The sequence below is a fragment of the Erpetoichthys calabaricus genome, chromosome 13, assembly GCF_900747795.2.
Source record: "Erpetoichthys calabaricus chromosome 13, fErpCal1.3, whole genome shotgun sequence".
Lineage (NCBI taxonomy): Eukaryota > Metazoa > Chordata > Cladistia > Polypteriformes > Polypteridae > Erpetoichthys > Erpetoichthys calabaricus.
In genome coordinates, this window is record NC_041406.2 from 3045729 (window position 1) to 3070366 (window position 24638).

At 41.0% G+C, this 24638-nt stretch overlaps 1 protein-coding gene across 1 annotated transcript in view; it reads right to left on the reverse strand.

Moving 5' to 3' along the window:
- The window catches only part of LOC114664076 (collagen alpha-1(VI) chain-like), a 146285-nt gene that overhangs the window by 66016 nt on the left and 55631 nt on the right, over nt 1-24638 (reverse strand). The window contains exons 15-20 of the mRNA XM_051936114.1: nt 18772-18834; nt 6639-6692; nt 5531-5566; nt 3684-3746; nt 2752-2814; nt 2590-2652 (exon numbers count right to left, since the gene is read on the reverse strand). Coding sequence (XP_051792074.1) covers nt 2590-2652; nt 2752-2814; nt 3684-3746; nt 5531-5566; nt 6639-6692; nt 18772-18834 — 342 coding nt within the window. The remainder of the gene's footprint in view (nt 1-2589; nt 2653-2751; nt 2815-3683; nt 3747-5530; nt 5567-6638; nt 6693-18771; nt 18835-24638) is intronic.

A 24638-nucleotide genomic window follows, 5' to 3' on the forward strand; every position in this document is an offset into this window, starting at 1 on the left:
ACTTTTTTCACGTTGTCATTATGGGGTGTTGTGTGCAGAATTCTGAGGAAAAAAATGAATTTAATCCATTTTGGAATAAGGCTGTAACATAACAAAATGTGGATAAAGTGATGCGCTGTGAATACTTTCTGGATACACTGTAACAACCCCATGGAAAATGTATGGAATGTGCGGAAAATGCTAATAAAGATAAAATAGAGTGATTTGTAAACTGACCCTGACCCAATGTCTCACCTGTGTTTCTGAGTGGATGAGTCGTCATTTTTTTAAAACTAAATAAGAAGAAAACAGAAAAAATGGATACAGTGAGGGTATTAGAAATCAACTTGATCTTTAAAGTCAAGATGGAGGTAAAGAATTTAGGGGTAATTATTGACTCTGACCTAAGTTTTAAAACACATATTAATCAGATTGCCAGGAAAGCAATTTTTCACTTAAGAAATAAGCAAAAGTTAGATCTTTTAAAACTTTGCAAAAATGATGACAATTTTTTTTTTTAGTCGACTAGATTAGTGTAACGCACTCCTCTCAGGACCACCCAAAAAAAGACATCTATCGATTACAACGAGTGTAGAATGCAGCTGCCAGACTCTTAACTAGGAAAAGAAAATCCAAGCCCATCACCCCAGTCTTAGCGTCACTACACTGGTTACCTGTGCCATTTAGAACTGACTTCAAAATCCTGTTTATGGTTTACAAAGCCTTAAGTCATCTGCTCCATTGTATATCTCAGAAGGCCTGTCACTTTACCCTCCAAATTGCAATCTTAGATCTTCAAATGAGGGTCAGCTTAGAATTCCAACAGCTAAACTGAAAAGAAGTGATGAGGCGGCCTTCTGCTGTTATGCACCTAAACTCCGAAATACGAGTTTACCGATAGAAATTCACCAGGCTCATATGGAGGAGCACTTTAAAAAACTGCTAAACACCCGTTATTGTAAAATGGCTTTCTCAGAGCTTCATTTTAGTGTAACCCTGTTAAGCTATATGTGCACTGAACTATCATTTACATCAAGGCTCCACAATCCATACTAACTCCTACTTTTCTCTACTGTTCTTTTTCCGGTTTTTGGTGGTGGTGATCTGTGCCACCACCACCTGATCAAAGCACCGTGATGTCCCTACATTATTGGATTGAAGGCCAGAGGTCCATATGACCAGCATCATCTAATTCTTTCACCTGACACCTGAAAGCCATGGAACCCCTGCAGATTTTATTTTTTTCTCCAGCCGTCTGGAGTTTTTTTTTTTGTTTTTTCTGTCCCCCCTGGCCATCGGACCTTACTCGTTTTCTATGTTAACTAATGTTGTCTTATTTTAATCTTTATTTTGCCTTTTATTTTTCTTTTCTTCATTATTTAAAGCACTTTGAGCTACTTTTTTGTATGAAAATGTGCATAAATGTTGTTGTTGTTGTTGTTAATTGAGATCATTAAAGTTAGGGGGGCTGGGTGGTCTCGATGGCCTGGGAACCCCTGCAGATTTTGTTTTATTTCTCCAGCCCTCTGGAGTTTTTTTTTCTGTTTTTTTTTTCCTCCCAGCCATTGGTCCTTGCTTTATTCTTTGATATTTAGTATTGCCAAATCTTATTTTTATTTTAATAAATGTTTCTTTCTTCATCTTGTAAAGCACTTTGAGCTACACCAGTTGTATGAAAATATGCTCTAGAAATAAGTGTGGCTGTTGTATTCAAACACAAACAGTCTGAAGACAAAGCATTTTATGTGTGACCTCATCATTTGCTTCATGTTTAGAAAATACACATTTATTCTGAAACTGATGCCCCAAAGGGCCTGGGACAGGCAAAGTTTAGGACTAATAAGGATGTGATAAATTGAATAAGAAGGTGATGTGGACTGGGTGAGGCGAGCACGTTCTCGTATATATAAAAGGCTTAGTCCTTCAAGAGCAAGGATGGCTCGAGTCTCGCCAATTTGCAAAGAGATGCATCAGCGAATAATCCAGTGCCTCTCATTTTTATAATTTGCTGCTATACTAGGGTCTTACACAATGTTAGCCATTATGGATGTAATGAGAAGTCAAGCAAAATGACCCATTTTATTTGCTACCTGAACAGATTACAATATGCAAGCTATTGAGGCAGCTCAGGCCCCTTCGTCAGGCAACTTTTTGCTTGACCTCTCATTATTTGCTGCCATATTTAACACCATATCCTCAGTGCTTTTTAATCCCACAAATTTCCGAGTTATTTGTGACTATTGGGGTCTGTTTGTTTGACCTCAGTGGTCTCTTCTTGGGTTGGTGGGCCCCTGCACATCGACATTTGATTATTTGCTATATGGGTCCACCATATGGCTGAGATGCAACGTCCAATGAGATTTTTCTGAGTGAAGTGCTGATGGCGGCGGACATCTGCCACCATCTTTATTCAACATCAATACTTTATTATTTCTAATAAAGCGCCCCCTACAGATGATGGGCTCATTGCACTATAAAGGCCACCAAATGAAAAACAGCCATTAAGAAATTAGGAAGTATTATCTGAGTAGTTGAAGGTTAGAGCATTAACATGGAAAAGGTGCTATATAAATATGGTTGATTATTATTATTAATATTAAATATACTGACCTGAGGCCCCGGGACTCCAGGCTCTCCTTTATATCCTTTTAACCCTCTGGTCCCTGCCGAGCCCTGACAGGAGGAGAAGGGGACAGAGAGAGATGTTAGGCCACAGATGCATGGCGTGCCATTAGACACACACAGCTTCAGTTAAGAAAAGGAGAAAATTACCGGAGATCCGGGATCGCCAGTGAGCCCTTCATGTCCTTGGGACCCCGGAGGACCAGCAGTTCCCTGAAACAGAAGCCCAGAAGGTGTCACACCAGTCATGAATTCTCACACATTCAAGAAAACACAGAACTCGGAGGTCAGAAGGAGCAGCGGGCCGAGCAGAAACCCCAGACTGAACACTTCAATGAACCAATAAACAAAATATGGGAATGAGTTAATGACCCACTTTAATTGACTGGCTGCTTAATCAATGAATGACTAATTAATGAGCTGTCCAACTAATTCAGGAAAAATCAATCAATCAAAAAGTAACAACAATTAAAATTGAATTTTCAAACCAGGAGATGGAGCCAAAGTCAGAAAACATGTCAGGATTGGTGGCAGGGATAAATCTTTTAAATTAGTTTCAAATATTCAACCAAACTCAGGAGAAATAAACCAAGCGAAAAAGGTCAGGAGCCAGTAAAGTCCACGAGCAAGTGCTGTCAGAATGAGAGAAGAAATGAAAGATGAAAACAGTAGGGAAGTTGTAGCCAGAATATCAAGAAAGACAAATCAATGAACACCAGAGAACATCCGTAAACTCGGACAATCAGTAGGTGTGAGATGCTGACCTTTATAACTTTGATCAGGTGACATCATACACCACATTTCCTGTTTACCCTGCCTAGCAACATCTTGGTAATCAGGCCAAACAAAAAGCACATCTGGCTGAGTAGAATGACAAAGGCCAATGCTGCACTGCACTCCAAATTTGACCACTCAAAGCCATTTCTCTTACTACACTGCCAAATCGACTGAAATCACTGAATATTTCAGCCATTGTAAATTTGCCCTTTTTATGAAATTTGATCTTTAAGTAAACAGCTTTTGTCCTGCATGGAGCTGTAAAATGCAAACCAAGAGAGAGTGTTGTCGTCGTCGTTCTTTACCTTGTCGCCTTGTGACCCTCGAGGTCCGGGTGGACCCTGCAGTCCTGGCTCTCCTTTTTCACCCTTGAAGGACACATTTACAGTTCATGTTACACATTTTACACGTCACTTCAAATCACTTTATTCTAATAAAAACTACAAAGGAGGTACTGAGTGATTTGGAAATTGTAGAGAGAGAAGTGCAGCACAGATTAAACAGGCTGAAAAGGCCATCTATGTAAATGTGTGTACAGTGGATTCGCAAGGCATTCAGACCCCTTCAGTCTAATTTAGAATGGATGAAATTGCCATTCTTGCCCATTAGTGTGACACTCAATAACCCACAACAACAAAAAAATCCTTAGTGAATTTTGTTATTTTGCAAGTTTTCACAGTTTTGCTAAACTGTATGAAAATTGAAACTTGGCTGCTTTCACTCATCACTGGTAGTTACTGAGTTGTGTCCAGGATTAAAATGTAACAAAGTCCGTCACACACAGTGACCCTGCTCCCTTTTGACCCACCAAAGGATCTGTGTATGTCACTGCCTAAGAGCGTGGGGTCACCATCTGCTGATGTGCACCACCGCTGTGACCCTCCATAATTCAGGTAAGCACCAGGCTGTTGGCAGGGCATCTCTTTATGATGTGTGGGCTCCACCAAAGTGGGAAGCCCATAATGTAAAACAGCAAGGAATCAGTACTGAGAATTGAACTTGGGAAAAGCACCATATAAATGCAATGTATTATTATTATTATTATTAATCATTTTATGAGTAATCGGCCTTTATGTTGTATTGTGCCTTTCACAGAAAAGTGTATACTAATTAAGAGCAAAATATGGTAGATTCACTTCACTTTCTGCACATTTTATTGTGTTGTAGATTTAATATTTAATGGATAAATTTGCCATTTTGCCAATTTTTTCTCTGCTCAGTAACTCATAATGACAAAGTGAAAATGTGTTTCAGAGATATTTACAAATTTATTAAAAATCAGAAACTGAAATTTATCATTCACTTAGAAAGCACTTCATAATGTATCAATAGAAATGAAAGGCACTACAGATAGATAGATAGATAGATAGATAGATAGATAGATAGATAGATAGATAGATAGATAGATAGATAGATAGATAGATAGATAGATAGATAGATAGATAGATAGATAGACATAAGAATAGAAGGGACACCTGCCAGTAGGGAGTTATAATAATCAATGCAGGATATGATAAAAGCAGAAATAAGTTTCTCTGCATTAGAAAAGGAGAACAATGAGCAAACACAGGGATATGTGACGCGGAGAGGGAGGGGAGTAAGAAAGTTTCTTAATGTGGTTTATGTGGGCGGAATGAGAAAGGGAGGAATCAAAGATGACACCAGGATTCCTTGCATCAGAAGGTCTGATGAGATCACCACCAAGACTGACTGAGCAGGAGCTCATATTCTTAAGTTGCCCTTTACAGTAGTGCCAATTTGCAGGAGTTCGGTTTGGTTGCAGTTTAATTTTAAAGAGTTCTGCTCCATCCAGGTTTCAATTTCACTGAGGCAAGTGTTGTGAGCTGAGGAAGCCCTGAAGCAGTTTCACTTTTAACATTGAAATAGAGTTGAGTATCATCTGCATAAAAAATGATAAGCCAGTCCATAGCTACAAATAATACAGCCAAGAACGCTCAAGAACATTTGACAGAAAAGGTAAGTGAGAGATAAGTGGGCGAAAATTGTTAAGATAGAAAGATGGGAAAGGCACTATATAATAGATAGATATAAATAGAAATGTGCTATAAAACAGATTTAGATAGATGTGAGAGGCACTATATAACAGATAGGTCTTTTTTTAGTAAAAACAAGTATTTTTTCACCAACTGACCTTTGCCCCAGCAGGTCCTGCAGGTCCTAAGTCGCCCTGTGAAGTGACAGAGGTACAGACAGGTCACCACGGATTCTTTTTCACTTTTTGCCCCCATTTTTATGCTCGCTGCCAGGCTGGTGTCCTTCTTTTGCTCCTTTTAATTTTTATCTGATCAGATCCCCCTTTGCCCCCCTGTGTCCCCCTCTTGCTGTCTTGTCCCCATCCTGTCCTGTCACCCTGTCCTCTTGTCCTCCTATGCCCTGCTGTGTGCCTCATGTCAGTTTTCTTCTCACTTCCCTCTCATTTCTGGCCCTCCCGTTTCTGAGGGACTCCCTTAACAACTCAGTGAAGGCTCAAAGCCCATCGCCATGCTGATGCTGTTTTCTTAATTAGCGTTTTGTAACTGAACTCTGCTACCATTTTTACATTCATTTTTGATGAACTCGCCGATTTCTCTGGTGTCCCAGGCAGCTTGCTGAATGCAGCGCACCAACCCTGTGGCCCCCTTGTGGTGAAGGATCAGACTGCACATTCTTTCTAGCAGCCCCTGACCAAGTGACCTTGCCAGCCTGCCTCCGCATTGTCGGAAACCTCCAAACAGCTTTGTGTGTCACTCTGGGCAGAAGCCTCAGCTCATTAAAGTAACATGAATTTGGCAGAGGGAACTTCTCAAATTGACACAAACTGATGCTTTACTTGGCAGAGGATGAAGTGGCCACAAGCTCGTCCACGCTTCCTGCCGTTGTAGGAGTGAAGCACAAAGGCCATTCTGTTCTCTAATCTGATCATCTTCCTGCAGTTCCTGAGCTCTCGTTCATTGTGTGCTCCTCCACTCCCACCTTCACATCCCAGATCTGCTCCTTCACAGATGGCTGCTTTGGTTTCAGGGAGGCCAAACCACAGGCGCCACATACAGGAGACGCTCCACTTTACTCCAGTTTCTGTTATTTTGATGAACCTCTCATTAATAAAAGGAACCCACTGGGCACCCGCATAGCGTGAGCCCCAAAGTGATAAGTGATGACAACCTGACAGTCCAGGCAAGGACCAGCTGCTCAACACAAACACACAACATGATGGCTCCAGTCACACCATCCCCCTCAGGTGTTGGCCCGCCGGGGCTTACATCATCTCCGTGGTCACCGGGGGCTCCTTTGACGCCTCTCAGCCCGGGATCTCCCTGTTAGAAAAAAAGTTAAGAAAAATTTAAAGGGTTTAAATTAGGGTTAAAGAAAATCAAAATGAATCACTGCATTAAAACACAAATAAACAGCAGAGAGATAAGTAGAGAAATAAATGACCAGCTAGCTAGAGAACAAAATAAATAAATGCAGGAGTACGTACAGACCATAATAAACACTGAATAAATATGTTGTGGTCATGCGGGGTATGACACGGGATCCAAATTAAATGTTGGAGTACCAGACGAGTCGCCATGTTTAATTAACTGAATAGACTTTTTACAAAAATGGCACGTGATGGCGCAAAAAAAGCAAAATACAGCAAGATAATCGCTTCTTGGGGTTCTCAGTTTGGGTCTAGAGTTCCGTCTCTGCCAAGTGTCGGCCCACAATGAGACGTTATCTTCTGGGAGCACCTCAAAATATATAGTCCCCTGACCAGAGGGGGCGGAGTCAGATATGCCCTCATTGGGCGTCTTCTCTGTGCTGTAGGAATAGAAAAAGACGATGCCATTAGTGACAGTGCCCTTCCCGCCTCGCGGTGGTTTGGTTTACCAAGTAATAAGCCAGGAAGAAGGTGATCCTCAGATGGGCATATGTGACAATGTGCAGGTACACATGCACACACACACACACACGCACACACACACACACACACACACACACACACACACACACACAAGAGAAATAATGAAACAATTCAGTAGAAATAAATCATACGAGTCAGCATCAAAAGAAATGAACCAGCAAACAGAAAAGTAGAAAAAAACAAAACCAAGAAATAAAATACAAAATACACACAGAGATACTGTAGAGTTCAGAGAAGAGGGAGAGAAGTGAAAGGCACTATATAATGAGCTATTACAAAATAAATAACCTGTCAAATTAATATGGTAGTAAAGAAAAATAATCATTAATGCAAAAGTGTAAAAAAATAAAATAAAATACAAACGGACATGAACAGGTACTGTGCAACTCCAAATAGACAGAAAGACACTATACACTCTATAAAATAAATAGACAGATGGGAAAGGCTAGGAATGAATGTTACTATAAAATAAACAAGATAGATAGATAGATAGATAGATAGATAGATAGATAGATAGATAGATAGATAGATAGATAGATAGATAGATAGATAGATAGATAGATAGATAGATAGATAGATAGATAGATAGATAGATAGATAGATAGATGTGAATGGCACTATATAATAGACAAACAGATAATAGATATAAACAAACAAACAAACAAATAAATAAATAAATTGTCACACACATGCACATGAGAGGTAGTTAAAGGGCTTGAAGGAAGGTAATTCCACACCAGACCTGGGGGTGGCAAGGTCCTTTCTCTTTTTCCACTGCAGACCCATTATGGGAAATTGTGCCAGGCTTCCATGACATCACTTCCAGTCACGAGCCCTGATGATGTCACTTCCGGTTCCAGTCATAATCACCTAACTTCCTCTGCCACATTTTAGAAATCCACCATCTCAATCTCACCAGTTAGTTCTGTTTTAGACTCAAACCTGTACATATTTGTACTAAAAATTCTTCCATTTGCAGCCAGGAAAAATTATATGGGTGGATGCCCCAAATCTTTTCGTGGCTGTTGTCTCATCTTTGACAAAATAAATAAATATATATATATATATATATATATATATATATATATATATATATACAGTGGTGTGAAAAACTATTTGTCCCCTTCCTGATTTCTTATTCTTTTGCATGTTTGTCACACAAAATGTTTCTGATCATCAAACACATTTAACCATTAGTCAAATATAACACAAGTAAACACAAAATGCAGTTTTTAAATGATGGTGTTTATTATTTAGGGAGAAAAAAAATCCAAACCTACATGGCCCTGTGTGAAAAAGTAATTGCCCCCTTGTTAAAAAATAACCTAACTGTGGTGTATCACACCTGAGTTCAATTTCCGTAGCCACCCCCAGGCCTGATTACTGCCACACCTGTTTCAATCAAGAAATCACTTAAATAGGAGCTGCCTGACACAGAGAAGTAGACCAAAAGCACCTCAAAAGCTAGACATCATGCCAAGATCCAAAGAAATTCAGGAACAAATGAGAACAGAAGTAATTGAGATCTATCAGTCTGGTAAAGGTTATAAAGCCATTTCTAAAGCTTTGGGACTCCAGCGAACCACAGTGAGAGCCATTATCCACAAATGGCAAAAACATGGAACAGTGGTGAACCTTCCCAGGAGTGGCCGGCCGACCAAAATTACCCCAAGAGCGCAGAGACGACTCATCCGAGAGGTCACAAAAGACCCCAGGACAACGTCTAAAGAACTGCAGGCCTCACTTGCCTCAATTAAGGTCACTGTTCACGACTCCACCATAAGAAAGAGACTGGGCAAAAACAGCCTGCATGGCAGATTTCCAAGACGCAAACCACTGTTAAGCAAAAAGAACATTAGGGCTCGTCTCAATTTTGCTAAGAAACATCTCAATGATTGCCAAGACTTTTGGGAAAATACCTTGTGGACTGATGAGTCAAAAGTTGAACTTTTTGGAAGGCAAATGTCCCGTTACATCTGGCGTAAAAGGAACACAGCATTTCAGAAAAAGAACATCATACCAACAGTAAAATATGGTGGTGGTAGTGTGATGGTCTGGGGTTGTTTTGCTGCTTCAGGACCTGGAAGGCTTGCTGTGATAGATGGAACCATGAATTCTACTGTCTACCAAAAAATCCTGAAGGAGAATGTCCGGCCATCTGTTCGTCAACTCAAGCTAAAGCGATCTTGGGTGCTGCAACAGGACAATGACCCAAAACACACCAGCAAATCCACCTCTGAATGGCTGAAGAAAAACAAAATGAAGACTTTGGAGTGGCCTAGTCAAAGTCCTGACCTGAATCCAATTGAGATGCTATGGCATGACCTTAAAAAGGCGGTTCATGCTAGAAAACCCTCAAATAAAGCTGAATTACAACAATTTTGCAAAGATGAGTGGGCCAAAATTCCTCCAGAGCACTGTAAAAGACTCATTGCAAGTTATCGCAAACGCTTGATTGCAGTTATTGCTGCTAAGGGTGGCCCAACCAGTTATTAGGTTCAGGGGGCAATTACTTTTTCACACAGGGCCATGTAGGTTTGGATTTTTTTTTCTCCCTAAATAATAAAAACCACCATTTACAAACTGCATTTTGTGTTTACTTGTGTTATATTTGACTAATGGTTAAATGTGTTTGATGATCAGAAACATTTTGTGTGACAAACATGCAAAAGAATAAGAAATCAGGAAGGGAGCAAATAGTTTTTCACACCAGTATATATATATAAATATATACCAGTAACGGCACACATCACGATAACGTGCAGTGAATCCACTTGACTTGATCATTCCTAGTTTTCATCTTCTTTCTCTGTACGTTTAGCATTCATTTGCTCAGAGGTTGCTACGCTTGCTACTTCCTGAGCAGCTCTTCTTTTTTCCACCCTAGAGGCCCGCTGCTTCTTTTCTGTCGTCGGCATCTTTTTGCATTAAAACTGATTAAGTAAGATGCTATAAAGTCACTTCAGAATGGGAAAGCAGCAGGCCCCAATGGCTACCCTGATGAATTTTATAAGAAACTAGCCAACCTGCGGCGTAACATATGCCGCATAATTATGTATTGATGGGTGAACACTTGCTGAACGACACAGTTGTCCAAATGGGGTGGGTTTGTGGATACCACTATGAGTGAATGAAAAGATGGACCTCTGGAGAGAGCAACATACAATTGTCCGTGACTAAAAGCGGGATCGTCTGTGACGATGGAGGCCACACTGGTGAAAGTTATTTCGTTGGTAGGGATAAGTTTCAGCACTTGTTCATTAAGGTGCAGCGAGTCTTCGTTGTTGACGCTTAATATAGCTTGCGTACTGAGTTGTTCTGGAGTCACAGTTAAGAAACACTTTTTTAATGTCTTTTAAGCACAGGGAAAAAAATTAACATGTGAAACATCCGTAATGTAATAAGCCACCAAGAAAAGTAACATTGCAACAATGCACGCTACGATCCGATCGCTGTAAACAGAAGTGAAAACTAAATCGAGGCCGGTGCATTCTTTAACTGCCTTGTAGCGCAATGGTAGTGCTGCTGTTTTGCAGTAAGGAGACCGTGGAAGATTTTGGGTTCGCTTCCCGGTTTCTCACTGTGTGGATAGCGCTTTGAATACTGAAAACACCGGTATATCAATGTAATAAAGTATTATTATTCTTATGCGTCCAGCGCTCTCTCTCTCCCGCGCCTGTATGCGTGTGTGTGTCGCTCGCTCTCTCTCGCTCGCTGCACGTGTTCCTGCAGGCATACCTGTAAGTGAATGAAAAGATGGAACTCTGGAGAGAGCAACATACAACTGTCCGTGACTGAAAACTGGTTTTGGCAGATACATGCACATCTTTTTGAAAGTTTGGCCCTGTGCCTTATCAATTGTCATCGCAAAGGCAAATCTAACAGGAAATTGTCTTCGTGTTAAAGTAAAAGGCAAATTATCCGCGACAAACTGTTTTACATGCTGCATACCAACCCGCGGCATAGTATACGCCGCATAATCACGCCGCTTTTTTAATGTTTTTTAAGCAGAGGGAAAAAATGAACATTTGCAAAATCCAGTAATTCAGTAAGTACAATGCACACGCGTTTAATTTGTCAGCCACTTTTTGCCAGCAGTCTTTTCTGTTTTGGGCTGCTTTTGCAGTGTTACCGCTTGTGCATATTAAATATTGAAATCCTTCAAGTAACTAATTAACTAACTAACACCCACCCAGCTTGTGAGAAAAAAATGTGCCCGTTCTTTCATCATTTTGTTGCAACCTTTCAAAGACTTGAATTTTCTAGACTCAATATACAGTGGAACCTCGGTTCACAACCATAATTCGTTCCAAACCTCTGATCGTAAACCGATTTGGTCATGAACCGAAGCAATTTCCCCCATAGGATTGCATGTAAATACAATTAATCCATTCCAGACCATACGAACTGTATGTAAATATATTTTTTTAAAGATTTTTAAGCACAAATATAGTTAATTATTACACCATAGAATGCACAGTGTAATAGTAAAAACATTGAATAACACTGACATAAACACCCAGGCTCCCTGCTCAGCTGCATGGCATGTGCAGTGCATGCGCAGGCTCTCTCTCTCAGCAGCACGCGAGCCTCCCCAGCCATACCCTCTCTCTCTCTCTCTCTCTCAGCAGCACGCGAGCCCCCTCCCCCTCTCTCAGCAGCACGCGAGCCTCCCCAGCCCCCCCTCTCTCTCTCAGCAGCACGTGAGCCTCCTCAGCCCCCCCCCCCCCTCTCTCTCTCTCTCTCAGCAGCAGGCAAGCCTCCCCAGCACCCCCCCTCTCTCTCTCTCTCTCAGCAGCACACCAGTCCCCTCCCACTCTGTCTCTCAGCAGCACGGGAGCCCCCACCCCCTCTGTCTCTCTGCTTCGGGCATTTCTCCCCTGTGTAGTGTGTGAGCGAGTGAGGAGAGAGAGAGAGAGAGAGAGCAAGCCAGTACGTTACAGTGAGCGAGAGCAGGCTCGAAGGCAATGTGTTCCTGTGGTATAGCAGATCCATGGCTCCCCTTCAAAAAGCCATTTTTAATCAAGCGACTGACAGTAGTGGAGTCAGGCACAGAGAAGGTCAGCTGCAGAGAGAGCGTCTCGACTGTTGCAGGGCCTGAAGCAGGTGAGACGCTAATGAAAAAGAGGCACAGAGCTTATTGGTTTTTAAAGACTGCTTCCTTCATTGTGTTTTAACTTCAGTTTTAAAGGATTGAGCGGCTTTCTCTTGCGCTGCCTGTGTGTGCCTCTGTCTCTCTCTCTGGTGTTGCCTCTCTGTGTGTGTGTGTGTGTACGCGCCCCTCTGTCTCTCTGGCGCGGCCTGTGTGTGCGCAGCTCTCTCTATCGCGCTGCCTGTGTGTGCCTCTGTCTTTCTCTGGCGCTGCCTCTGTGTGAACCAAGGTTGAGGTTGACTAATGAAAAGTCAACGTGGCTCAGAGCTGCAAGTGTACTGTGGCACAGACAAACAGAAATGACGGCATGTTTCCCTTGGTGTCGCATCCCAGTTAGTGGGTGTGGCTCTGCGAGTTGTCGTCGTATCCAATGGTCATAGAGTTGGTGGGCGAGGCTCTTTCCTACTTGTCGCCGGCTTAGTGAATCCACGCCTCTTCCTGCGTGCTTTCATGGGTGTCTTGTTTTCGTGTGCGTGCTTTCATGGGTGTCTTCCCCTTCTGGCGTCGACTTTGTGAATTATATATATAGATTCTCCGCTCAGCTAGCTCCCCTTTTATTAGCAACATTCACAGAAGCTAGAGACAATAAAATTCTACCTCAAACTTTTCGCCAAGCATTAATCACCGTCTTTCCTAAACAAAATAAGGAGTTATTACAATGAGCATCATACAGACCAATTTCACTTCTGAATAACAATGTTAAGATACTCTCCAAAGTCCTAGCTAGAAGGATGGAGAAAGTGCTGCCTTCGGTAATATCACAAGATCAAACTGGATTTATTAAAAGCAGACACTTAGCTTCCAATCTCCGATGCCTGTTTATTGTAATATATTCACCCGCAAAGTCAAACACCCCAGAGATATTATTATCGTTGAATGCAGAAAAGGCATTTGATATGATTGAATGGAACTACTGTTTCATTACATTGGATAAATTTGGGTTTGGCCCGGACATTTGTGCATGGATCAAACTACTGTATACCAATCCAGAAGCTTGTTTGTATCAACATTAATTCAGACTACTTTAAACTACAGTGTGGTACCAGACAAGTATGCCCCTTGTCACCACTGCTTTTTGCAATCACCACTGAGCCACTGGCAGTTCACTGTCGAAATGCTTATGAGATAAAGGGTATTATGAGAGAAGGACTGGAACAGAAAGTTTCTCTATATGCAGATGATATGGTACTGTATATATCAGACCCACAAAATTCTGTGTCTGCAGTCCTAACAGCACTAACAGAATTTCAAAAGATCTCTGGTCTCAGAGTTAATTTGACTAAAAGTGTGCTCTTTCCAGTGAATTCTCAAGCACACGATATTAGATTGGACACCTTCCCTTTTATCATCGCAGATCAGTTTAAATACCTAGGGGTAAACATCACAAGTAAATATAAAGCTGTTTATCAACAAAATTTCGCCGTCTGTATGGAAAAAATTAAGCAAAACTTGCATAGATGGTCAACCCTTCATCTCACTTTAGCTGGAAGAATTAACATTATCAAGATGAATATTCTTCCTAAGCTTCTTCTTCTATTTCAAAACATTCCACTACACATCAATAAATCGTTTTTTAAGAAATTGGATTCAACCATAACCTCATTTATTTGGAATTCAAAACATCCATGTATCCAAAGAGCGACCCTACAAAGACCTAAGGCAGAAGGTGGCATGGCTCTACCTAACTTTCAGTTTTATTACTGAGCAGCAAACATACAAACTATAAAAACCTGGACATGGACACAAATAGATGAACCTACACATGCTTGGTCCGCAATACAAATAAAATCCTGCAGTACTTCTTTATATTCTCTGTTTTGTGCCCCTATAAATGCAAGTTATTGCCAAAATACTAACAATCCAATTGTGCTTCACTCACTCAGAATATGAAACCAATGTAGGAAGCATTTTAAGATAGAGAATCTTTTATCTGTGTCACCTCTGCACGAGAACCACCTTTTCCCACCCTCTCAAACATACGCAGTTTTTAATATCTGGAAAACATTTGGGATTAAAACACTTAGAGATCTGTACATAGACAACATCTTTGCATCCTACAAACAATTACATTCCAAATTTAACTTTCCAACAACACATTTCTTTCATTATCTTCAAATCATAAACTTTTTTAAACAGAACCTGCCTGATTTTCCTCACCTCCCTCCTCCCTCTATGCTGGAAAAAGTATTCATCAGTCTTGAGGACTCAGACAGCATTTCTGTAATATATAAAACTATTTTACAGTCCCTCCTTTTCAAAGATCCCAGAGGACAGTGGAAAAAGGATCTCTTACTCAATAACTCAGAAAAGGAGTGGAAGGTAGCAATGCAGAGAATCCACTCGAGCTCCATATGCGCAAAGCATACAATTATTCAACTCAAAATTATATATCGAGCACATCTGTCATTGCTTAAAATTGTCCAAAATGTTTCCAGGGCAAGATCCAACCTGCGAACACTGCAATCAAGTTCCAGCCTCATTGGGCCACATGTTTTGGGTGGGGTGTATCAAGTTAACATCATTCTGGACTAAAATCTTTAAATGCCTATCAAACAGCCTTGGTGTCCCAATCCCTCCTAACCCACTAACAGCCGTGTCTGGTGGGCTCACAGAGGGGCTTAAAGTAGAGAAGGACTAACAAACAGTCATGGCCTTTACTTCACTATTGGCACGTAGACTTGTCTGTTCAACTGCAAGAATTCTAACTCACTTCTGTTAAGTCAGTGGGTAACTGATGTTTTATACTATTTGAAACTGGAAAAAATCAAACTCACACTTAGAGGATTGGTGCAGAACTTTTTTCAAAACCTGGCAGGATCTGATCAATAACATTTTAGAATAAGCTCTTAAAGCACAGAGGAAGCAGATTCTCTCCCCTTTTCTTTTTCTTCTCCATTTATCTTTATTTACTTATTTTTAATAGCTTTACGTTTTACTCTGCTGGCCATGCTCTCTTTCTCAGGGGTGGGGGTTGATTTGTTTTCGATCCTATTTTTGTAAAAATTGATCTATTTGTATGGAATGATTACAATAAAATCAATAAAATTAAAAAAAAAAAGTCTGTGTTTGTGTTGCGATTTCTTTTTATGTTTTCTTTAATTTTTCACTTAAGCTGGCACTTAAATCTTCAATCTGCCTCAAGAATGATTTAAGATACGAAGAGGTAGAAGAAGTGATGGCGAAGGTGGTAGGGATGAGAACGGCACCCGTATACATGCGCCACTCGGCCGCCCTGCTGGCCACGGTCCAGAGTTGATTCTACAGTAAAATAAAATAAAAATAAAAAGAGGAATAACCTTGGAGGTCAACCATCATTGCATTCTCCATATGACTCTCCCTCAGCAAGGCTGTGTGTGATTTTGGCCAGAAATCTTAAGATCAATATTTTATGTGGAATGAAGAGGTACGATTTTGCAGAAAAATGTGATAATTTTCTCCAGCAACTGTACTTCAATTGGAGCCTAGTAAAATAATATTTGTAATGAATGAAAAGAAGTTGATCTGCGTTTCTAGTTCTAATGCTAGTAGAGCAGTTTTAGAAACAAAAAGAAAAACAAGGAGAACTTGGAGTTTCTGCACAGTGGCCGCTGCTTACACGGCTGTAGTAATCACACATTTTAGATGGGGGCTTTGGGTCTTTTTTAGTTATTTTTTTTTAATCAGGTGAAACTGATTTATACAACACAAGAGGTGTGTCATGTGACCGAGATTAGCACATTTGTGACATAAGTGCTGGTTACACCGTAAATATGAAAATCCATCATGTTTTGGTATTCCTTGGTTGGATAAACTTCAACAATCTTGAGCTTTAGTTTGTTTGCAGTTCATTTAGGCCAAGTGCTACGTTTTGTCTCAGTTCTCCTTTCTGACTTTGCCCCTTTTAGATCTTTTAGATCTTCTGGTTTTGACCTGTCCTGGCCCTAACTACAATTCTCATCTTCTGGTATTTTCTCATCTCTGACAATAATTCCTGGAGACGCCGTTTCATAACACCAGCTACTGGCTGCCATTTTTTATCCTCTGGCCACATGGGGACGCTGCCATTTCTGCCTTCCTTTGCAGCAACTCCTTGAAGGGGTGTATTCTTAACCACCTGGAATCCTGACGACTATGCTACAAATAGTGGGAATCTACAGATACTGTACCTCTCAATTGTCTGAATATCGTATATAATACGCTACCGTGGCTGTCCGTTTGTCTGTCCAGGATTTTAAATCACCTGTAGCTTGTAAACCGTTACTACTATTGACCTGAAATTTAGTACACATATACTATGTGATGTCTGCTATCTGCTTTCGGGGTGATGATTTTTATTCCTCTTTTTATTTTTATTTTATTGTAGAATCAACTCTCAGCAGCGGCCAGCAGGGTGGTTGGCAGATTGAAGACTTAAGTGCCAGCTTAAGTGAAAAATTAAGTAAAACGTACTAAGTAATTGCAACACAAACATTGACTTAATAAGTTTTAACGCAAAAAGATACCAATGGAAGAAGAGAAGAAGCGGGCTGCTAGGGTGGAGAAAAGAAGAGCTGCTCAGGAAGCAGCAAGCACATCAACCTCTGAGCAAACGAATGATAAATGAACAGAGAAAGAAAGAGGATGAAAACTAGAAATGCTCAAGTCAAGCATATTCACTGCATGTTATCATAACAGCAGTGTGCCGTTACTGTTTTTTTAATAAAAATGCATTGCATTCTCCATATGACTCTCCCTCAGCAAGACTGTGATTTTGGCCAAAAATCTGAAGATCAATATTTTATGTGGAATGAAGAGTAACGATTTTGCCGAAAAATGTGATATTCTTCTTCAGCAACTGTGCTGCAATCGGAGCATAGTAAAATAATATTTGTAATGAATGAAAAGAAGTTGATCTGTGCTTCTAGTTCTAATGCTGGTGCCAAGTTTCATTTGGATTGAGTGATTCATTATTGAGTTATTGTATCCAAGGACTTGCACCCTGAGATGCTGACAGGGCCAAATTATATTCCGGGATGGCTATGATGAGAAACTCCTAAGGCACATAAAGGAAAAGTAAAAATCGGATGTGTCCAGCCCATGATCTCCGCTTCACTCAACCTGTGACTTTAGCAGAAAAGAACTGCAGGCCAATTTGTAAAAAAAAAAAACAGCTGCCATGTTCTCCATGCGAGAGAGGTCCTAAAGCCACCATCTGTCACAGTATGGCCATGTCTCAGTGCCAGCAATGCGGAACAATATGAATAAATTTTAGGAGATACATATGCTCCCTTCCAGATGCCTTTCCAGGGACATCCTTGCATTTTCCCGCAGGACAACACCAAACCACATTGTGCCAAGATTACAAGAGATTGGCTGTGCAAGCAGAGCGTGTGGGCATGTGAGATTGGCAAGCCTGACCTGTGTGGGGCGTTATGAAGGCCCCAGACCACTGAAGACCTGCATAGTGGATGAATGGGTGAAAATTCCACTTGTTAAACTTAACTAACTTGTGTCTTGAGGGCCCAAATGCTTAATAAGTGTTGGCAAAAGAAATACAGATGTGACACGGTGACAAACACTCAACTGACTCAGTTTTATTACATGAGTGTGTTACATAAGTCGGTTAAGACATGAGTGGATATTTAAATAAGGACAATGAAATTCACAAAGTAAAATATCAAAGAATGTGTTGTCACAGTGTTTTTCAATAGAATTAAATTCACAAACTGCTCCTTTTGGTTTTAGACACATTTTTTATCCTGTCACAAAAGTTTGTGGAATTGGGGTTGTAATTTGACCGTTTTTCTAAAGATCTGAAGCCATTCATTGTGACAAATATACAAAAACAAAGGACATCGGGTGGGGGTAAATACTTTTTCACAGCCCATTATATAGCAATATTAACATAACAACAGTGTAAAAAACAAAAGAAAATAAAAAAAGACACTTAAGCCATTGGCTCCAGCAGACCCCTGTGACCCTGTAGTTAGGATATAGCGGGTTGGATAATGGCTGGATGGAAGGACACTTAAGCCAGGGATGACAGTGCCCAGAACACATGCCTACTCAACATGGCGTGATGCCCTTTTAATGTGGGTGCATATTTATCCATATCTGTCAGTGGCCTGATAACACTGGGGGTCCCTATTTTCTGCACTGCCATCAATCCTTTTGCGTTTTTTCATTTCATGCCATCTGCACACCTGGCGTTGCCCAGCTCTTCAGTGTCCTTTCCAACCTAACATTGGGATTATACAAGTGATCTGATTAAGGGGCAGCATACTGGCCCCTCTAAGACCCGCCACACTGACCTGTACATTAAGTGTGTCTATCATTCACTACTAAATACACACATTATGGGATGCTTCATCTTTCTTACCTTGGGTCCAGCTGATCCTGATACACCAGGCCATCCTGCAGAGCCAGGCAGACCTCCATCACCCTTAAAAAGAGAAGAATTAGTACTGCTGATAGTGACTCACACTCAGTCTAGACGGTCACAATGCAGCAGATCTTAGCAGAACTCAGCACTGGGCCAATGTTGGGCAGTCAGGGTCTCCCGTTAGTGTTGGCTCAGCACTGCAGCCTTACTGTGATGTTATAGAATATGACATTGTGTAGCCATGGAGAAGGCCACACATATCTTAAATGGGACAGTTTAGCAGAAAGACCATCTTCATGTGAGAGCTTTGAGGAAACCATAGTCTGAAACATCGTAAAAATCGTTAGGGAAAAGTTTGACCAGCAATGTCATTAATGTAGGGCATAAAGCCCAAGTGGTGAATGTCAGCACTGCCACCTCACTGATAGACAGATGTGAAAGGTACTACATAATACACTGATAAACAGATACGAGAGGCACTACAGAAAACACAGATGTCAAACACACTACATAGCAGATACATATAAAATGTGCCATATTGAACTTAAGAAAAATAAATGTAAAAAGGTACTATACAACAGTTATCTAGACAGAGAGATGAGAAAGGTGACTTACAAAACTTAAGATTTAAAGATACTGTAGATATGAAATGCACTATATAACAGATAAATTACATTACTAGACATACATAAAAGGCAGTATATAGACAGACAGAAATAGATAGATAGATGGATAGACAAGATATGAAAGGCACTATATAATAAATATATAGAGGCACTATATGATAGATAGATAGATAGATAGATAGATAGATAGAAAGATAGATAGATAGATAGATAGATAGATAGATAGATAGATAGATAGATAGATAGATAGATAGATAGATAGATAGATAGATAGATAGATAGATAGATAGATAGATAGATAGATAGATAGATAGAAATGAAAGGTGCTATAGAAAACTTAACAGAGATGGTTGTGAAAGGCACAATTTAATAGGTAAGTCAATAAGTCGAGAAGGCGCTATATAATAAATACATAGTGTGATATATAGCCGGCATTTTATCCTGGCCAATACTCCCACGGCGCCAGATGGAGTCCTCCCTGCCACATGGAGGTGGTCCAAATTACCGCAGGGCATTCTGGTCAATGGAGTTCAACGTCACAGTCCGGCTGGATACCATGGGGGCCACCAGGGGACGCTGCAGGGAGGCACAAGGATTTATATTTTCAAAAAAGAAGAGTTTTTGCTCTGACCCGGAAGTGCTAGGAAGTCACGTGGACTGAGGGACAGAGGCATTTCTGGGTCAAGGACTTTAAAAGGACTATGGAAAATCCCAGCAGACTGAGCCGGAGTTGGGAGGAAGTGCAACAGAGCTGCTGGGTGGTGTGGAGGAATTGTTTATTGTGGATTATTGATTTATTGTGTATAGTGGAGGTGGAAGTGCTTTGTGCACATTGTTATAATAATAAATTTAATATTGGACTTTTACCTGGTGTCAGAACGTGTTGTCTGCGGGTTCAGGGGTCGACAGGAACCCTAATTTCCCACAATAGACAGTGTAACTTACTGCTGTTCTTGACTATAAAACATCTAGACCTCTCCTGCTTAGCTTTCTCTTTCAATGCATTCTAAACAAGTTGTCTCGGGGTCCCTGCAGGCCCAAATATTTCTTAATTAAAAGCTACTTCTTGCTGTTCATCATTTCCGACATCCCCATCCCATAGCTGAGTGGCCCAATGCACTGATATTTGCAGACCCTCCTCTCTGTTCTTTCTCTTTACATGTTTTATTGATACAGATGTTGATGCCTGATGAACACGGTGATGCAGATGGCCTTGAGTCATCTGTTGTCTTACTTTATTCTGTTGCGATGTTTTTAGATCTAAAAAAAAATATTTCACTAATTAAGAAAACAGCTAAACAAAAACCAGCAGCTGCTGAGGCTTTCCAGGATGGGACTTTGACACCTGACCTGTCAGCCCCTCACTGGTTTGCTCCTCCAGTCCAGCCAACGGCATGCAGCAGCAGCAGCGACACTTGAGGTTGGCGCTCCTGTCTGTTGGTGTAGTGTGGCTGATTGACAGCTTAAGCCACGCCCATCATCAAGTGACTGTAGCGAGGTCCGGGTCCACTGCAGTCACACAGCCATTAACAGGCACACACAGACCAAACAAGATAATCAAGCATCAAAACGTTCAAGAACACTGCAAATGTCTGTGCCATCTGGCCGAGTTGAGACAGCTTGTTGAAGGTGTCAACACAAAGATTAATCCTTAATGAGTGTACAAACATTTCCAGTAGTCATGTCTCTTCATATTTCACACACAGCTCGTCTGTTTTGATTTGGCATTCGCTGTCTCAGCTGTCAGGAGATTATGGCGCTCCGAGGAAACACCTGGGCTTTGTCTGTCACTTTTGATTATCACATGCAATAAGATTCACACACATGTCAAAGAGTCAGTGATGTCAGAGAGACACACCTGATGCCGTCCTGTCACTCATAAATGTCTTACCCATCGAAGAGTAAGTACAGTAGCCGGTCAGCGGCAGGCCACGGGGTTAATGCATTGGTGACTACATGGCTAAGGAATGATGATGGGACTTGGAATGATTCAGGGGCTTCACATGCCAAGAAGTTGATTGTTCACTCTTTCTGGTTATGTCTGTTAGATACTCCTCTTTCTTTCTTTAACAAAAACAGATTTGAGTCAGCAGCTGAAGTGAACTAATTTTTAAAAGTCCAAACCAAAATGTGGTGGGATATTGATGGCAACAAGACATCTTTATAATGACTTCTAGTTGCATGAATCAGCAGAGCAGAAGACATAGTGGGCGTGGCTTTATGATAATTACAGAGAGGGAGTGGTCTTACGGTAATTACAGATGGGGTGTGGTCTTACAGTGATTCAGAATGGGGTGTGACTTTGTCATAGTTGAGTACAGGGCATGACTTTATGATAATAACAGATGGGGCAGGGTTTTATGGTAGGTGGGCGGGACATTAAGGTAATTACAGGGGGAGTAGCCTTACAATAATTAAGAGAAGGTTGTAACTTTATGATTATTGAGAATGGGTCACAACTCTATGAAAAAATGTCATATGGGGATATGACATTACAATACAATAATTGAGACTGGGGTGTGACTTTGTCTTAGCTCACTATGGTGTGTAACTTTATGATAATTACAGATGGGGTGTGGACTTACAGTAATTACAGATGGGGAGTGGGGCTACAATATTTGAAGACGCAATATAACTTTATTATAACTGAGATATGATAAGAGAGTATTGTGATATGAATGTATGGTAATTGAAGATGGGGCATCATCTTACAATAATTGAGAATGGGGAGTGACTTTGTAACAGTTGAGTATGGGGCATGATGTGGGATATGAATTTATGATAATTAAAGATTGGGCGTGACTTTATAGTAATTAAAGATGGGTTGTGATTTATTGTATATAAAAATGGGGTGTGACCTTATGGTACTTACAGATATGATGTGGCTTTATGGCAATTAAAGATGGAGGGTGGCCTAACACTATTTGAAGATGGAGTGTAACTTTATGGTAACTGAGAATGGGTCACAACTCTATGATCAGAGAAGATGGGGACGTGATTTAATGACATCTAAGGATTAGGATTGGCCTTATTATAATTAAGGATGTTACATGACACTATAATATAGAAAATGGCGTTGAACTTTATGATAATTGAGGATGAAGTGTGACATTATGGTCATTAAAGATGGGGTGTGGCCTTGCAATAATTGAAAATGGGGTATAACTGTCATAGATGAGTATGAGGTGTGATATTATAGTAATTAAAGATGGTATATAACTTCATCACTTTATGATAACTGAACATGTTATATAAGTTTATAATAAGAGAAGATGGCCTGTGGCTTTATGATGATGACGATGGTGCATGGCTTAATGATAAGTGCAGGGCCTTATGATAATTGAGGATGGGGTGTAACTTTACCATAGTTGAGTACGGAGTGTGACATTATGATTGATGCAGATGCAGTGTAACTTAATGGTAAAGATGATTACATGACTTTATGATAACTGAAGATGAGGTGTGAATTAATTATAATTGCAGATGGAGGCATGACTATGATAATTGAAGGTAGGAAGAGACTCTCTGATCATTAAAAAAAGAGGCACATCTGTGATCTGAGAGGATGGGGATGCGTCTTTATGACAACTGAGGATGGACCTTATGAAAACTGCAGGTGTTAAATTACTTGATAATAATAGGGGGTGGGCTGTGACTTTACGAGGATGGTCCTGCGTGACTTAATGAGAATTCGGACGTGATATGATTTTACAATATCTGAAGATGGGAGATGACATTATGATAGATGAAGACAGGATGTGACTTTGATAACTTCAGATTGGGACCTGATTACAATAATTGAAGGTGGGGTGTGATTTTATGATAAATGGGGCACATTTTTATGATAAGATAGGGCAAAAGTGTGACTTCATGAGATTGTGACTTTGTGGATGTAATTATGATAAGTGAAGTTGAGGTGTGAACACTTGTTTGTTGAAAACCTGGACACCTAGTTTATCCATCCATCCATCCATTTTCCAACCCGCCGAATCTGAATACAGGGTCACGGGGGTCTGCTGGAGCCAATCCCAGCTAACACAGGGCACAAGGCAGGGAACCAATCCTGGGCAGGGTGCCAACCCACCGCAGGACACACACACACACACACACACCAAGCACACACTAGGGCCAATTTAGAATCACCAATCCACCTAACCTGCATGTCTTTGGACTGTGGGAGGAAACCGGAGCGCCCGGAGGAAACCCACGCAGACACGGGGAGAACATGCAAACTCCACGCAGGGAGGACCCGGGAAGCGAACCCGGGTCTCCTAACTGTGAGGCAGCAGCGCTACCACTGCGCCACCGTGCCGCCCCACCTGGTTTATGCTCAGTGTAAATCCAGCATGGCACATCATTGTAATAATAATAATAATAATAATAATAAATTCCTGGGGCGGCTCTGGTGATGCAGTGATCACTCATCCCTAAAGACAGGTTGTTAGGTTTGCTGGACACTCTCTGGATCTCTGTTTGTGTGCTTTGGCCCTGCTGAGTACTGCTGTTCTTTCCTTCTTTGCATCTAGTGCTGCCAGGATCGACTCCAGCACTACCATGACCCTGAACTATTATAAAGTAAATTACATTAAAACGTGACAGAACATCACATTCGGACTTAGTGTAACTGAGGTCCTGAGCTTTTCTTAGCACAAAGCAGTACACTGGACAGGGTACCAGTTCATCACAGGGTCCATTCCCAGGCCAGTACATCCTTACGGATTCTACTAGCAGGGGTATTGGGAGGGGGGATCAAACTACAAATGCAGTCACTAACTAAATTAATCAGGGGGAAAAATATTGGTCCCAAATCAAGTCCCCAAAAATGCTTCCTAGGGGCACTTCTCACAATAAAGTGCAGGTGCGATCAAATTTTGGAATGAAACAAAGCCCGTGGCTATCCCCTGGTGCAAATGGGAAATCTGTGCACAATTTGGCAGAGATAACAGTGTGGTTTGGCCTACACTGGCGCTGCCCAGGGTGGTGGCACTGACTAAATGTTGGAATGAAATGCAACCTACGGTTTTCCACATGTAGAAATGGGAAAGCTGTGCACAATTTGGTGAAGTCCACCATTATTAATCTGCACTCCAGACAACAGCTTAATATATTACATTTTGTTATATGCTACTATCATGTTCTGTTCAGGGTCATGGGGAGCTGGACCCTTTTCTGGCTGCACATTAGACACCAACCCTGGATGGAGAGCCAGTTCATGGGTCCCCACACACACACCTACAC